The sequence below is a fragment of the Bufo bufo genome, chromosome 11 (genome assembly GCF_905171765.1).
Source record: "Bufo bufo chromosome 11, aBufBuf1.1, whole genome shotgun sequence".
Lineage (NCBI taxonomy): Eukaryota > Metazoa > Chordata > Amphibia > Anura > Bufonidae > Bufo > Bufo bufo.
Genome location: NC_053399.1, coordinates 37,631,958 through 37,650,283, shown reverse-complemented (window position 1 = coordinate 37,650,283; position 18,326 = coordinate 37,631,958). Strand labels below are relative to the sequence as shown.

Here is an 18,326-nt window from a genome sequence, read left to right as displayed (position 1 = left end):
TAGGTCATGTGATATTTTTATAGAGCTGGTTTTTATGGACGCGGCAATACTAAATATGTCTATTTTATTTTATTTTTTCTATTTTTTTTTTTTTTTTTATTCCTTACTTGGGATTTTTTATTTTTTTTACATGTGAACCTTTTTTTTATTTTATTTTTTCAACACTTTATTTTATTTTTATTTTATTTTACACTTTTCGTCCCCCATAAGGTCATACAAGACCTCTGGGGGACATTTACTTCACTTTTTTTTTTTTTTTTCACTGTTGATTTCTCCTGTAACTGGGGCTGACATAGTAGCCCCAGTTACAGTGGAAATGCACCCCTAGAGAGGCTGTACAGCAGCAATCCTGCGCTGTACAGCCTCACAGCAGGGCTGATCGAGGTCTCTGAGAGACCTCACACAGCTCCTGCACGCTCCGGTCACGGCGGTCACATGACCGCCGGGCCGGAACAGGAAGCGCATAGCGCTTCCTGCTCTGCAGACACAGCGCTCGGTGAGCGCTGTGTCTGCAGCGATCGTGAAGGCAGGGACACCTGGGCACTGTCCCTGCCTTATCTCTGGGTTGCCCTGCTGTCACTGACAGCGGGCAACCCGATCAGCAGCTGCACGATTAGCGTGCAGCTGCTATTTCTGACAGGACGTTTTAAAACGTGCTGTCAGAAATAGACGTCCACCCATAGGACGTTTATATCCTATGGGCGGACGTGAGGCGGTTAAGAAGTCGCATGTAGCATATAAGAACAGTTTTCATCAGTTTTATTTTTCTGTCATTTAATAATTTTGTTTTATTGTACTTGGTATTGCAGTTGCTAACTACACTGTGTTATGTTTTTCAGTGCTGTTCTAAAAAGGAAATGTAAATCTGAGCTGACCCACACTACCAAGAATGATGTTAGCAATCCTTTACGAAGTGTATCCATAGATTGTCTTCTTAACTCTTCTGATAATCCTGGTAGCAATGAACAATTGGAGAATAATCCTTTCAGTATAAGTACCAAAAATCTGCAATTTGTTGAGGAAAAACGGATTGATTTGCTCATAAAACAAATCAGTGCAGGGGCAGCTCTTTTGTCAAGTGATTCACAAATGAGCAAAAAACGTCAAAAAATGGATAAACCTAGAGGTGGGTCAAAAGGGTCTCCCAATAACTTCACAGCTGAACAACCAAAGAGAAGAAACATACGGGCAAATGTTTCTACAGGAACTAAGGACACCAAGCCGAAGCCATTAAAAAGTCCTTCTCCTTTGACTGTTGGTGGCCCTAAAAAGAGTACAGTACAAGAAAAGAGCAAGTTAAGCCCAAAAAGTGATGTAGGCAAACCACCACCCCAAAAATCTGTAAAGCACACACAAATATCACCTGGCCAAGTGAAGCCACCTTTGGGAGAGTCAACGGTAAAAGGCAAACCAGTCAAATACACCATGGCTTCTATTAAATCGAATACTCAAAGGAAGCCTGCTAAGCAAGTTAATATGGTTTCATCATCTATTGATAACATTTCCAAGATAGCCAACAGACGTGGAGAAAACCAAACAAGTAACAGAGGCAGGATAAGCACAGAAAGACCCAATAGAGTACTCCTAAAAGCGAATATTCAAACACTGGAAGACTGGAAGGACAACCATACTGATTCCTCGGATAGTGAAAGTTTCTATTCTGTTGATTCTCTTTCTTCTGCTTATGCCAGTGCCTTAGCTGAACAGCTGAAACAGGAGGATATACAGAGGCAAAGAAATAACAATAGGCAGAAGGATTCAGACAGTGAAGATAGCCAGATTTCTCAAGACTCTCTTGCTGAAAAAGAGAAGAGAAAAGAGAGACCCAATAAAAGAAGATTTAACAAATACAAGACTATTGGGGCAACATCCCCCACCACATCTTTTGCTGGAGAACAAAATTCTTTCCCTTTAGTTACAACTGGATCAGTCATGACTGGATTGAGCAAGAGCTTCTCTCTAGATAGCTTAGCTGATGCAGAAGATGTACTTGAGGCGGATTCATCGGAAGAACTTCCAGCTGAGATCTTTTGGAAGCTTCAAAGCCCTAGGAGTTTGATCTTGAATGAAGAAGACAAAAAAAAGGAAAACATTGCAGGACCAAGAGAAGATAGTGGCTTGGACATTAGTAATTCATTTTATCTCAAGGTGAATGATGGACCTACCCCTGATTACTGTGATGTCAGTTTACCCAGAGAAATGGAGTACCACCTTGCTATCCTTTCGAATATATGCGATGGGACATCTCAGACAATCTCTCTTTCTTGTGATAGCATTTCTAGTTCATCTGGATTATCAACTCAAACAGATACTGTGAAGCCAAATGAGAATACTGTACATGGGGATGCTTTGTCTCCTGCCTTTGTTCCAAAATTAGAGTGTCATGTTAGAGAGGATGAGAAAAACCATTTGTGTAGTAATGATAAAGTTTCTGACATTAAATCTGACCAATTTCTAAGTCATCTTGAAGCTCCCCATAGAAAATCTGCGCAACATTCAAGTGTCTGCTCTGTCTCTCATACAGAAACACAAGACAGACCACCAAATACATATGCAGTTAAAGGAAGAAAAATGGTGCAAGAAGAAAATGGCCAGGTGTGTCGTCCACCAGACTGTAATGATTTAGACAGGAGATACTCCACTGACTTAGACTCTCTTTACTCTGGCCAAAATAATTCACAGAGTATTCCAGAGTCGTCATCTGATCTAACAGAATGCAAAAGAAGAAAACCATGTTCAGAAAGTGAAGACAACATTGCAAGCTCTTTAGAAACTGCAGTAACCTGCTCTAAAAATGTAACTTTCAGGAAAGAAATTCAGGGAGAAGATGAGCAACTGAATGCAAAAAGGGAAAAACTCTGCTCTAAGGAACTTAATGAAATCTCCCTTGTGGATCCAACAGAGATGTGCGACGGTAAAGAGCTACTAAATTTGCCTCTAACACAAGAACATTTACATCTTAATTCAACTACAAAAGGAGTCGGTCATTGTACAAATTATGCAATGCCAATATGTTTGCACGCTCAACTTGAGAACCTGCATAATCCACAACAGAATATTTCTCCCATTTGTCAAGAAACTGTCATTTTTGGAACTCTGTGTTCTGAATCAATACAAAAAAACTTGAGTATGAGTCATTTTAAAGAAGACGATCATATAACTTATTGTGATTCTGATGCCATCAAGTTGTCATCACAAATTCAAAGGTCGACAGTCGAGGAGGACATTAATGCAAATGCAGATATCAAAACTGAGAAGGAAACAAATCCTGTTCAAGAAAAAAAACTTATCAGTAAAGAGGTTAATGAACAGTGCTTAGTCCAAAAGCAATCTGTACCTGACCCTTGTTATGAAGAAATGTATGTAAAACCCAATCAGATAGCAAATTCACTTTGCCACAAAGGGGAAAAAACTACTGTGGTAGAGCCCACTGCCATAGACCCCTCTCCAGTCACAGAGCTCGCAAATCATCTGGTCAGAGATGGTTGCATCAAAGTTGCAACAGAACCTAATAGCCTTTTCTCAAATGAAAGTAAAGACCTGTGTTGTACAATACAAGATAATAGCATTTTAGACAAAAATTGTCACATGGCTGACATTACTGAAAACTCTTCAAGCATGAAATATGGAGCTGTCAGACCTTCTCCAAACCAAGACACAGTGATTCATTGCATTCAGTCTAAATCTAGAGATCCTGATCAATTTGATAGCACTGCACATATAACAGATGACAAAGCATGTTCACCCCCAAATGAAAGGACTTTATCAGAAACCAATACGTTGGAGAGTGATCGTGAGTCGCTATGTGGGTTAGCAAAGACATGTTTCATTTGTCAACCTGAAGGGTCTCCTAAAAGTCAGTATACAATGGGAACAAGGCATCTGCTCTGCTCTGAGTGTATTCGTGATAAAAGCCAAAGTAATGATGTGTTTTTTTCCAAAGCTCACTCTAAGGAAATGCAACTTTCACATGAAACATATCAGAGTAAAAGTGCAGACGATATAATAGCCACACACAACCATTTGGTTCCTGCTTGTGAAGCATCCAAACAGGTCTATGTCTCCCCAGCTATTGATACTACATCCTCCAACAGGGATTTGTCAAGGCATTACCATACACAATATCAAATTCTGAAGGAAGAGAGTGCAGAAGTATCATGTGAAACCTATCCATCTGTCGTAAATGAAACTATTCCTGTAGAACATGCAAAATTAAAAAAGTTTACGGATGTTAATAGTAATATAAAGTATAGAATTGACTTCAGCAGCAACACTGAGGGTGATCACTGGAAACATTGCAGTGGGCCTGAAAACAGTACAGAACTAGGATATGTCGCAGAGGATTCATCCGCCGATTTCCAGCAAGAAAGAGATGCTTCTGCCAATCGCAATTTGTTAGAAGATATGAGTGCCACATGTCTACCTCTTCTGTATTATGAGGCAAAAATGCAGAATGAACCTTTTTGTAAAGTAAAATATCAAACTGAAAGTCTTGATCAAGGTATGTTTTCTGGCAATATGGACTGTTTAAAAGAAGTGTTTGCTTCTAAACAAAGTGTCTTGAGCAGTAGCTTTCCAAGCACGAGTACAGTAAAAAATGCTACAAATGCAGATGATATTATGGAGGCTGATGGAGGCTATAACCCCCAAAATGGAGACCTACAACTTAGTAGCACATTAAAGACCAGAGGTTGTAGTAGTGTCATGAGGAGTGTGGATGCAAATTGTAGGTTTGTAATGCCAAAACAATATGGTGGGTCTGAAGACAGCACAGAGACCATCGCTACATCTTCTAACAGTAACATTAATATGCATAGCAACTTGCAAAATAAACCTGAGAGCACTGGTGGACTTTCTAGTGATACATGTAGTGATGACAAAACACAAGAAGAATACAATTTATTGACACAAACAAACAAGTATGAAAATATACTTAAAACCAGTGAAGAAGAATGCAGTAAGAAAGGGTCAAGAGATGTTTGCTTAGATCAGTACGAGTCGGCTCTCTGTACAACTGAAGAGGAAAACACCAATTTAGAGTCCAAAGATGGAGATAACTTATCAAATGCTAGATCATTGTGCAACATGAGGTCTGACACATTGCAGGACCCAGCCTCTGAGTATTTCAACAAGAATGTGTTTCCACGAGATCAGAATGAAGAGGGTGCAATAAAAAATTGTGCGAAATCAGAAATGGTAGAATTGGTTACAGAAAATGCACATGCCAGACATTGCATAGAAGACAACATGTATCAGCCGACTTGTTCTACATCATCTCCACAAGATTTATCTGCTGATCAAGTTTATGGGGAACGGGACTGCAACTTGGGCATGACCAATGATTTATCCAGTCCTATGACGGACAGAAAGGTTTGTAAAGTGGTATGCGAATTGGAACCGTTTTGTGACCAGAACTTAGCACAACCTGCCCACAGTAACAGAGTAGATGACCAAGTGACTTGTCCTGTAGATGTAGGAGACAAAGAAAATGGTGAACTTGAAGAAAAGTGTCTGATTACAGAAGTCTGTGGAGAATATTCTTCAGATCTGAGTGATTCAACAGACGATTCCTCCAGTGACACGGATACATCCAGATATTTGGTTGTGAAGAACGTCACTGGTGTGCAAAACGGGTTAGTGGACATGTTAACTGGATGTGAACCGAATTCATCAGTAAGTAAAAAGGACATTAATGAAATCTCTCAGTCCGCCACTTCTGAGGAAGAAATGTCACCAAGCATGGACAGCATTAAAACTCCATCCCCTGAATATCCCAATGTTCTAGATCAAATGAATTCAACAGAGTCTGATACAAATGAGTTTTCTCCCTCTCCTGTTGGCACTTTACTAAGTAGATCAAATTCTGTTGGAAGATTAATGAAGGAGCATAGCAATTTAGAGATGAAATCTGAGGTATGTGCGCAAGATAATATGACTGATCATCACACTCAAACAGTCCAGTCACTGTATTGTACAACAAACTATAATGTTTTAATGGAAGATGTCGTTAACAAAGCTTATTTAATAAGTAGTCCAGTAGATGAACACCACACAAATATAATTCCCAGACCTTTACACCAAACAGAACAGTCAACAGATGTTGTAGACAATGCTGAAAGTCTTCACTTCTCCTCAAGTGACATAAATCCCTTTGTTCATTCTTGGCAGCAAGAAGGCAGTCCCAAACCTGGATGGAGGCACTGCACGTTCAACAGTGCCAGTGATGTATCCTGTGCTGAATTCAGAGAACAGGCTGATAAACTGATGCGCTGCTCCAGTGTTGACGAAGGGCTTAACAGTCACAATTCTCCATTTCATTCTCATCTTAGCTCCTATGCAAATGCTAAAGCAGTATCCAGTACTATAAGTAGTCTTGGAAGGAACGATTCAAGGCCAGATATAACTTCACTGGATGATTCTCAGGAACTGCTATCTGATGAATCTGCTGTAATATGTACAGGTAATAGAGCAGAGTTTACAGGAATCTCTGAGTTAGAGACAAAATTTGAAGACCACTCACAGTTGGATGAAATCATATTTTTGTATACATCAGAGTCAGAGACTTGTAATGAACCCGTAAAGCAAGTATCTGGCGAACAGGGCCCACACATTAAGCATAAACATCGGAAGACCTCTAGGCATCAGAGAAAGCACACCAAAATATGCCCTTCAGAGCAGATGAGGAACAGGAACATATGCCAAAGACCTGCATCTTGTTCAAGCGTGCAGAGCATGTCCTTACATTTGTCACAACTTCTGCAAGAAACATCAGAATTGCTAGGAAATCTCTCAAAACATCATCCTGAAAATGTAAGGACGGAGGACATCAAGATGCAAAGAGATTGTGAAGACCACATTCTGAAAAGATCAGTGAGAGACTCCTCCACACAGACATCTGTGGACAAAGGCATTCAGACAGATTCACACATAGTGAAAAATGCACAAAAACATACAAGCGAGCGCAAACATTTCCTAAGCTCCTCGGGAATAAATGTTATAGTTAAAGTCCTGGGAACAGATTCGTTGACTCACATTCCTCAAAAGACAGAACAAAGTAAAGTGACTAAAACTCGACCACAAAGTCTACCAAACCTACATGAGTTTGAACTTTCCAAACAATCAGAGCGTGTTGTGTATCATTCACCACAAGTTCGAGCATCCATCCCATTGTTAACTGGCTCACAGGACAAGTCATCTACAGCTTTCCCATATTCTTCTTCCAAAAGTTCTTCTGTTTCCACCAATGTGAATAAATGTGCAGAAGATATGGTGGTAAATAGTCCATCTTTTAGTGAGGTTGACACCGCAAGGTACCACACCAGCTATTATGAGAAAACTGCAATGGTGGATAGAGCATCATCACCAATTCTAACTGTGAAAGCAAGTAACAAATTTCACTATAAACTGGTACGTGATAATCATTTAAATTATCAGAATTTTGCTAAAATTCTTCGTAACAGAAAGAGAAAAGAACGTGAACTCCGTGATCTACAACTGAACAGTTCACAAACGGAAACAGACAGTGAATCAAATGCAGGCAATGAATATGGAGCTGCACGGAGTAGCTCATTGAAGGAAACCACCAGAAAAAAAGTTTCAAGTGCAAAATTCCAGAGATTTGTGAGTGAAGGTTGCATTTTACGAGATGCAGACTCTTCTTTCACTAACCAATCCAGTAGCAACTCAGAGATTACAAGTAGTGAAAAAAAGTGTAATGGTGTAAGTCATTTTACTGCCATGCATGGGAAGAAGGCCTGTCACCCCTGGGAGCACTTGCAGTCTCTTCAAAATCTCTCTCTAATGTCCCAGACTGTAACAAGCAGAGATGAGCAGATCCTAAGACAAAGTCCAAAAGAATTTATTAGTGATAAGAATGATCTTGGCAGTTTTACCATAACTTCAGGTAACTCGTACAATAAAAATCGAAGCTATTCACCTTCACAGATTAGTGGCTTTGATTTGCACTTACAAGAAGATGGATTATCAGTTGTAGAAAGCGAGTGTAATACCGACATTCTTCTTGGTCTGGATCCAGCCTTGAGAACCTGTCAGAAACCACATGGTTATGTTTTACATGATCTACCCATGCACAATAAATTCAGCAATTGGTCTGGAGTTCAGTGCGGTTCAACGAAGAATGGAATGGTAAGCAGCAGTCCTAATCTGAATATGAGAGGAAGTCCTACTAAGACTGAAGCATCTCAGGAAGCGCTTGACAGTAGATCGCAGGAAATTGAGAGGCTGCAAAAAGAACGGGCAGAGGTTTTATCTGCGATACACTTGGAGATGAATCCACTACCTCTTACTGTTCAACTTGCAGAAGCCAAACTGAGCTATGGCATTGGAGAAACAGATGCACTTCTGAGAGTGCTCCAGACAGGAAAGATGGATCCTCAAGATACCGTATCTATAAAGAAACAGTTGTACGAAAGGTAAGGGTACAGCCACAAACTCTAGCTTATACCACCTCTGCTGTCCAATTATTAACCCTTTTTTGTCGCAGCCAGTTTTGACCTTTTATTACATGGTGATTTTCTTTTGTTTGTTCACACCCCCTTTTTTTAGGAGCCATCATTTTTTTTCTTACTACTTTTGCACAATAAGTACATTTAAAAAAATGTGTTTGCAGCATTCAAACACCCATATATTTTTTTTTCATGGACAGGGCTATGTGAGGGCTTTTTTTTTTTTTTTTTTGCAGGATGACCTGTAGATTTTATGGTACAATTTTTAAGACTTTTTTATCACTTTTTATTCCCTTCCAGTTTGCATTGTGCGGTATAACTTTATTACAGTCATACCTAATTTATATAGTATTTTATTTTTTATTTATTTTTTTGCAGGATGAGCTGTAGATTTTATGGTAGAGTTTTTAGGACTTTTTGATTCCATTTTTTGTCTGTATCTACTGTTTAGGTTAATAACAACATAACTTGTGTATGTATATATAATTTTTATTATATTTATTAATTTATTTTTTTATGCCCTAAACATATGTGTCTTTCTTTAGGCACTTGAAGATGATTGAAAATGTGCGCAAGGAAAGGGAGGAGAGGCTTCAGCGTTTTAGGAGAAGTCGTAGTCTCAGCCCCCAGAAACAGCTGAGTGCGTCTCAGACATCACTGACATCCTTGAGGGAGTCTGACTTGCCCAGCCGGCGTAGAGAGTACCTGCAGCAGCTCAGGAGGGATGTGGTTGATAATACCAGGTTAGAGGACATTTAGTTTCCACCAAAGATGAACTGTTAACTATATTTTGGTGCAAGCTTTTAGGCTATGGTCAGAAATGAAAAACCGTGATAATTGACTAACCAACTGAAAAAAGCAGAACGCTTCAAAGAGTAGCACTTGAGGTAAACATAATAATGAAGTGACAGGTGTTTACAAATTTATCCATATCAACATACTGTATAAGGAGCTGTAGGTGCCACATGTATGACATCTGGAGTCCACAAAGGTCACTCTGTGACAGTAATTTCAATAAAATGCACAAAATTATCAGACATTAGCACTGCCACATGTTAAAGAGGTTCTGTCACCAGGATCACGCATACCGCCTGGTAGGGCTCATCATGCTGATTAAAATAATACCTTTCTTTTGTCTGTATGCTAGACAGCTGCAGAGATATCATCTGCATTTTTATTCATATGCAAATCAGCAAGTTTGAGCACCAGAAGGTGGGGCTAAATTCTTGGAGCACTGCTTTGTAACACCCCCCATGCTCTGCACACTCCCCCTCCCATTGACAGGGCTAGACATCAGCATGCTGAGGGCAGAGCTGTGTCCTAGCATCTACATATCATATACTTATGTATAGAGTTGCATCGGGTATCGGAGTATCGATACCCAATTGATCCTTTTAGACCCGGATCAATCCTATACCGGGTCTTACTATTATTATTATTATTATTATTATTATTATTATTATTATTATTAATTTTTTTTTTTTTTAAATCAAATCTTTTTTATTGACATAAATAATGTTACATATTCACAATGATTATATAAGGTTATACCAAATTAAAACTATTTGATACAATCCACTTTGTATTTTGAGTCCTTTTATATATAATTAAACATAACCCAACCCCCACCTCATTACCGAAAAAGTGCGAACTATTAAAATATTAAAAAATATTTCCTAGGCGGTGAACGCTGTAACAGAAAAAAAAATCTAAATCGCGCAATTCGCCATTTTTAGTCACCTTGTCCCCCCAAAAAATTGGATAGGACTGTTCTATTATGGGCCGGATGTTCCATAAAATGAGGAATGCACACAAATCTTTTGCTGTTTTATTTTTATCGCGTGGTATCTTGTATCGCAATACTTTTTTATGGTATCGAAATAGAATCCAAATTTTGGTATCATGTTTAACTTCACCACATTGAGATCTGCTCAGAAAGCTAATGTACATATTTCTGCTTTATTCACAAGCACAATATAAAGACACCAGTAATATGTGTTATAAGCATAGAAAAAACATGCTTTTCTATTTTTTTTATCCTATAGTTTAGTGATAAGTGCTTGGTTTTACATGTAGAGATCCCAGGTTTAAATGTTAGGAGAGACTTAAGGGTTTTTTCAGCAGATATCTTTTTTCTTCCACATTTATCCCATAATAAAAGTCTATTTCTCATCCGTATCATTGGGGGACACAGGCTTGACCTTGGGTATAGCTATTGCCACTAGGAGGCGACCTTAAGCACTAAAGTGTGAGCTCCTCCCTCCAGCTATACCCTTCCTACAGGGACTAAGCTAAAACGGTTTTAGCTTAGTTTCCGTAGGAGGCAGACCTTCCCTGCTTTGCAGGTCTGCTGATTCTTTTTTTTCCCCTCCTTTCTTCCAGTGGGATTACAGGCAGTCCTAGCTGCCTGCACTCCCACCCAAGAGATGGGAGACCAGGGGGTCTCCAAGCCCGCTGCTCCTTCCCGGTCTCCAGAAGACAAGGAGGATAAGAGGTTCTTAAAGCCTCTGCATCCCGCCAGCCTATGGGTCACCACGGCCGCCCACGACAAGTCCCCTCTGTTCCGGTGTAGCGGCCCTCCCCAAGGGGCCGCACACTAAAGGCGGTGACCCGGTTGGAACCAGGGGGGCAGAAGACACCGGACGGGTAAGTATACCTGCCTCCAAGCCCCCCTTTCCCTTCACAGGTTACTTGCTAGGATGGCCCCCACAAAGCCTTGTCCGTCCAGGCAGGGAAAGAGTTAGCAGATACATGTCAGCTCTCCTGTGGGGGTGGGGTGAAGGGAAACCCTCTGTACTTTCCAAGCTTCTTTCTGGGCTGATCCGCTCGCCATGGATACTTCTCACCCGGCCGGCATCTCTGCTTGGCCAGGGCTCCTTGCAGCACCACCGCTGTACTGGAGGTGTGGGGGAGAGTCCTGGGGAGTCAGTTGATGCTTTCCTTTTTCTTTTTAGCAGGCGGCCGACTCCATTATAGGGGTGGGGTATGAGTTCTCCCTGCTTCCCCCATCATTCATCTGGCTTCCTGGCGTAAATTTTTCGCGCTGGTTTCTCTGACTCCACCCATCTCCTCAGGAGGACCTCTGCGGACTCTGGCACCAGGTTTTCTCTGAACAGGCTGCAGTAAGGGGCACAGGCCGGATAAGCTTTTTCCCCTCCTTCCTACAGGGTCTAGCTTACCCTTCTACCTTTCACCACAGGTACTCACTATGTCCGAACCCAGGCCCCAAAGCCGGTGGTCACTTCCGTGCGACATTTTGCATGTGCTTCTTGTCGCTCAAAATTCCCATCCGGTCAGTTGGACCCCTCTGCTCCACCACCAAGTAGCTCTGACACTGTCCCAGTCGCCCCTCCTGCCCAGCCATGGTAGAGCCGGTGTGGGTGCGCTGTCTGTCTAAGATGTGCAGGACGTTTCCCATTCCAACAGGGCCATTGTGGATATGCTGGGGCATTTATCCGCGCAGCCACCCTCTGACGAGTCAGACTCTGGGGACCCCTCTGCTGCCCCCTATCGCGGCCATCCTGCAAAACGGGCCAGACCACCCTCTCCTCGAAGAGCGTCTGCGTCCCCCGTTTCATCCACCTCCCTGCCACCTCCAAAGGGAGTCTCGCTCCAACGCGTCCTCATTAGAAGCGGCGTGTTCTGAGGAAAAGTTGTCAGACATTGACTTTGTCTTACCGGAGGACCAGTCTTCCAAACTGTCAACTATGGAAGACACTCTTATCGCAGCGGTTATAGAAACCTTACAGGTTGAGGACCCTGTGCCCTCCTCTGCCGTTTCTGGTTTTTCCTTCAGGCGATCCCGTCATTCCCCAACCACGCAGAGTTTGATTCCTCCATTTCCAAGGAATGGAACTTGCCTGACAGGCGTTTTGCTTTACCGAAATGCTTAGACGTCTTATATCCCTTTACAGAGGATTTGACAAAGAGGTGGTCGTCCTCTCCTATTGTTGACCCTCCGGTATCCCGCCTGACTAAGAATACCACCATGCCTATGGCAGATGGGGCTTCCTTCTCTGACCCAAGGGATAAGAAATTGGAATCCTTTGCCAAATATTCTTTTAAAGCAGTTGGCACTGCCCTGCGCCCGGTTTTTGCCTCGACATGGGTTAGTAAGGCTATGACCGAGTGGGCAAACAAGCTACGTCAGGGCCTCGTCTCTGGGGACTTCCCGGAGGAACTTTCGGATATTGCAGTGCAACATTTCTACTCCAGCTCTTACATCTGTGAGGCCTCTCTGGACGCGGCCAGGCTTTTGGCCCGCTCTTTGGCCCTTTTGGTGGCTATTCGCCATACCCTGTGGCTATCTTGCTGGGCGGCGGATAATGCTTCTAAACTATTTTGACGTCCCTCCCCTTTTGCAGGTAGCAGATTTTTCGGCAAGCGTCTGGATGAGATTATCTCTGATGCTACAGGGGGTAAAAGCACCCATTTGCGGCAGAGCAGGACGCGCTTCAACAGATCTAAAAAGCGCAGACCTCTTTTTCAGCCCTTTCTCAGTTTCTCCATCCCAAAGTGGCCAACCAATAAATCTGCCCCAGAGCAGAAGCGCAAACCATCTATCAAGCTTCGCCCTCCCTGCATCCTCGCCAGCAGGGCTCCAAGCCCTATACCCCCAGGTCCTGCTCTGCATGACGGGTGGCCTCTGGCACTCCCCCAGTCGAGTGGAAGGTCGTCTTTATCTGTTCCAGCATGTCTGGCTAGCTCATGTCTTGGATGCCTGGGTGCGAGAAGTCATATCGGAGGGTTACAAACTGGAGGGGTACCGATCCCCACCTCCTCCCCGTTTTTTTTTCTCTTGTCCCCTCCGACAACCCCCTCCGCCGCCCATTCCTTTTTTCAGGCTATTCTCTCCCTTCTGCGGCAGGGAATGATTGTCCCGGTTCCGCCTCAAGACCGTTTTCGCGGATTCTACTCCAATCTCTTTGCAGTCCCCAAGAAGGAGGGTACGATCCGTCCCATCCTGGACCTCCAAAGCCCTCAACCGATTCCTTCGGCTCCACCGCTTCAGAATGAAGTCCCTGCGTTCGGTCATTGCATCCATGGACCCGGGAGAATACCTGTGCCTTCGATAGACATCAAGGACGCCTGCCTCCATATTCCCATCTGCGTCGGTCACCAGAAATATCTTTGGTTCGCAGTGGGACCTTTTCATTACCAGTTTGTGGCCCTCCCATTCCGTCTTGCCACAGCTCCCAGAGTCTTTACCAAGATTCTGGCCTCAGTCATGGCTCTGCTTCATACCAGGGGGATAGTGGTACTTCCGTACTTGGACGATATCTTGATCAAGGGTCCGTCACTCCAGGCAATGGCGGACAGCCTGCGCATCATCTGGGACACCCTGGAACGCTTCGGATGGGTTCTGAACCTATCAAAGTCATGTCTTCATCCATCTCGGCAGCTGATCTTTCTGGGCATGCTGTTCAACACCGTTCGGCCAAGATTTTCTTGCCCCCGGACAAACTCTCTGCTCTCCGTCGTCAGATCCTCCTTTTGTTGTGGACTCTCCCATTCGCCAGTGCATGAGGGCTCTGGGCCACATGGTGTCTTCCTTCGAAGCAGTGCCCTATGCTCAATTCCATACCAGGGCTCTTCAGCAGTGCATTCTGTCCATTTGGGACTGTTCCCCAGCCTCCCTGGATCGACTCATCCGTCTCCCAGCCCCGACGCGCCGAGACCTTCGGTGGTTGTTGAAGTCTCCGATGCTGACGTCGGGCCGCTCCGTCTTCCCCTCTGCTGGATAGTGTTGACAACGGACGCCAGTCTCCGGGGCTAGGGGGAGTCCTGGACAATCTCTCGGTCTAGGGCTCCTGGTCCCACGAGGAACGCCAACTTCCGATCAATATTCTGGAATTGAGGGCTATTCGTCTCTCTCTGGTTCATTGGACAGACCGTCTCTGAGGGGTATCCAGTTCAAGTTCAATCCAACAATTCCACGGCAGTCACATATCTAAACCACCAGGGTGGCACCTGGAGCCCTGCAGCCATGTCGGAAGCAGCGCTCATCCTCTCTTGGGCGGAGAGCCATGTTCCAGCTCTGTTGGCAGTTCATATCCCCGGCGTCGACAACTGGATCGCTGACTTTCTCAGCCGAGAGAGACTCGATCCCAGCGAATGGCCTCTGCATCCACAGGTCTTTCTCGCGATCAGCGAGCGATGGGGTCGGCCGGATGTGGATCTCATGGCCTCCTGCTTCAACCGAGACATTTGTGGCGAGGTCCAAGGATCCTCTGGCTCAGGCGTCGGATTCCCTTGTGATCCTGTGGACGCAGTTCATGTTTCCCCCCATGTGTTTTCTCCTCTTCTGCTTATTCCACGTCTTCTCTGAAAAATCAGGTCCGAAGGTCTGCCCGTCATTCTCGTGGACCCGGACTGGCCATGCAGAGTATGGCACACATCCTTAGTCTCCCTCCTTGCCAACGAACCCTGGCGTCATCCCCTTCAGGAGGACCTCTTGTCGCAGGGACCGATCTACCACCTGAATTTAGGGTCGCTACATTTGATGGCATGGCAGTTGAAGCCGCTGCACTAAGGGGTCGGGGTTTCTAGGATGCTGTTGTCCAGACCATGATTCGGGCTAGGAAACCATCGTCCTCCTGGATCTATCACCGTACCTGGAAGTCTTACTTTAGTTGGTGTGAATGCCACCAGTTGTCTCCCATTCGGTTCTCGTTGCCTCGACTCGTCCTTCCTGCAGTCGGGCATGGACTTGGGGATGGCTATCAGTTCCCTCAAAGGGCAAGTTTTGGCCCTTTCTATTCTTTTTCAACGAAACCTGGCTTCGCTTTCTGCAGTTTGGACCTTCCTGCAGGGGCTGGCGTACGCTGCGCCCCCTTACCGTCCTCCGTTGAATCCGTGAGACCTTAATCTGGTGCTCAACGCTTTTCAGTCCTCTCCGTTTGAGCCTTTGCAGCAGGTGTCCCTTCCCTTCCTGTCCTACAAGGTGGCCTTTTTGGTGGCAATCACTTCCATCTGTGGGGTGTCGGAGCTAGCGGCTCTTTCCTGTCGGTCTCCCTTCCTTATTCTCCACAGGACAAAGTGGTCCTTTGCGCTGTCCACTCCTTCCTTCTGAAGGTTGTGTCGGCATTCCATCTCAATGAAGAGATCATTCTCCCTTGCATTTGTCCTGCCCTGTCTCATCCTTGTGAACAGTCGCTCCACACTCTAGATTTGGTTCGGGCCATTCGCATCTATCTGTCTCAGACGTCCTCTTTCCGATGGACGGGTTCTCTATTCGTCATTCTAGAGGGACCGAGATGAGGGCTGGCTGCGTCCAAAGTTTCAATTTCCCGATGGATTCGTTTGGCCCCGCCCTTCCGGGTTACTGCTCATTCTGCTCGGGCAGTGGGGGCCTCTTGGGCAGTACATCATGGGGCTTCGGCCCTTCAGGTGTGCAAGGCGGCTACCTGGTCGTCTTTACACACCTTTTCCAAGTTTTACAGAGTACACACTTTTGCATCTTCTGACGTTTCTCTGGGGCGTAGAGTATTGCAGACGGCGGTTCTCTGATTGGCCGGAGGGCTTCTTAGTTATGGCCAACCCCTGGGACTGCTCTGTAACGTCCCAAGGTCAAGCATGTGTCCCCCAATGATACGGATGAGAAAACTAGATTTTTGTACTTGCCGTAAAATCTGTTTCTCTTCTGTTCGTTGGGGGATACAGCTCCCACCCATTTTCTCTGGCTGCGGGCCTAGTCTCACTGCGGGCCTTCTCTGGGTTTGTACATTGTTTGGTTTTCCTGTTTTTTCTTTTGCTTCTCCTAATGCTTTTGCACAAACTGTTTTAGCTTAGTCCCTGTAGGAAGGGTATAGCTGGAGGGAGGCGCTCACACTTTTGTGCTTAGTGTCACCTCCTAGTGGCAATAGCTATACCCAAGGTCAAGCCTGTGTCCCCCAATGAACGGAAGAGAAACAGATTTTACGATAAGTACAAAAATCTAGTTATCCTTGTCATATTGAGAATAATGTTTTTATACTTAAAAAGCTAATAGGTTTTAGGTTTCTAACACTATTCTAAATATATTAAGGCCTTTTCTTGTTATTATATGATTATATATTATTATAGTACAGCCTTTTCTTACTGTTTAAATGAGAGGAAAAAATAACAGGAAAAAGTACTCTCTCCTCGGACTTGAACTTAGAAACTGATTTCTATATACAAAACCAAGCACTTATCCCTAAGTTATAAGCATGTTCTTTTCTATGTTTAGAAGCTAACACGTTACTGGTATATTTATAATCATATATTGTGCTTGTGAATAAACCAGTGATATATTCCTGAGAAGTGTATATAATATGTAAAGGGGCATAGCGAAAGGCTCATGGGCCCTGGTGCAAGAGTTCAGCTTGGCCCCCCCCCCCCCCTTCACTCAGCGCTGGTGCACCTAGCTTTTCTTCTGCCCAAGGCAAATATTGAAATGGCCCCACCCTTCCCTCCAGTCCTACTGTTAAAGGGGTTGTCCTCTTTTTACTACTGATGACCTATCCTCAGGATAGATCATCAATATCAGATCAGCCGGGGTCCTCCGGCACCCCCGACGATCAGCTATTTAAAGAGAGGGCAGCGCTCATATGAGAGCTGCTTTCTCTGTTCTGTTCACCTGGTCACCGTAGCATTTGCAGTGATGAGCAGGTAAACAGAGCAGAGAAGGCAGCGCTCATACAAAAAAAAGAAGAAAAAAAAGCAGACAACCCCATTTAAAGACATACTGGGTAATACAGCGCCACATATGTACCTCTTACATGCAGTGACTTCTCTTCTCTGATGTAGATATTCTATTTCCTTTTCTTCTCCTGTCAGACCAGACCACCATGGTGACTTCTTTCAGCCGCGCCTCGTCTCTGCAGTTTTTAACAAACAGACATCTTACTTTCCTACTTTTCCATCTTTCTCCTCGTCTTCTCAACACCCCATCCTGCCACCCCCAATACTGTGTCCACTGTGCTCCCCAATACTTTCCTGCAGAAAGTCCCCCTGAAAATACTGGTACCACACAGATAGTGCGTCAGTACAAAACACCCCTTTATATTGTGCGCTAGTACAAAAAAATTGCTAGACCACAAAATGCAGATTCCTACAGAAATTGCCCAATTTCTAAATTGGTGTCTGTCTCCAGTCTGCAGAACGAAGTTTCTTGGGTGCACAAAGGTCTGGAAATAGTTATCGTGAATGCACACCTGTGGGGTTGGAGGGCCCACTGGTCTCATCTCTTGTTACAGTGGGAATTGTCATTGGTGCAAGCAGTAATGTCCTCAAATCGGAGAGAGCTATCAGCAGTCTAGGAGGCTCTAAAAGCTTTATCAGTAGAATTATTGGGGAAGGATGTACAAGTGAGATCAGACAACATGATGGTAGTAGCATATCTGAACCATCAGGGAGGCACAAGGAGTCTTCTCTTACAGGAGTGCATGACTGAAATCTGCGATTGGGTAGGAATGTCCTACATAACAAAGGACAAAGGTTTCAATGTGGTATTCTTGGAGATTATTATGAAATTCTAATTTATAGAACCCGGTGATCAGTTGCACACGTTAATATAAATGTTTATCCTTTAGGATTCAGGAACCAAAGAGTCGAGCCCTGCAGTGTCCTTCTGAAATTGAAGTAATGCTAAAAGACTACCAGAAGGCTCGGGAAGAGGCTAAAACTGAAATTGCTAAAGCAAGGGACAAGTTACGAGAGAGGGCCGAAATGGAGAGGAGAAGGTTACAACAAGGTAGTCTAACGAAGGTAAGCCTGATACCCTGTTTCTCTGTCTGTCAAAGGACTTCACTTTCAGTAAAATATACTGAGTGCTAATATGGAAGCAGTACAATTATTTTATATAGATCCTTTGACTCATCTTGCATTTGGTTATGGATG

The 18,326-nt window shown here is 44.0% G+C and overlaps 1 protein-coding gene across 1 annotated transcript in view; it reads left to right on the top strand.

The window, feature by feature from the left end:
* Window positions 1-18,326, top strand: part of STARD9 (StAR related lipid transfer domain containing 9) — a 172,040-nt gene that overhangs the window by 130,349 nt on the left and 23,365 nt on the right. Inside the window, exons 23-25 of the mRNA XM_040410985.1 lie at window positions 840-8,432; window positions 9,011-9,208; window positions 18,020-18,194. Of these exons, the coding sequence (XP_040266919.1) occupies window positions 840-8,432; window positions 9,011-9,208; window positions 18,020-18,194 (7,966 nt within the window). The remainder of the gene's footprint in view (window positions 1-839; window positions 8,433-9,010; window positions 9,209-18,019; window positions 18,195-18,326) is intronic.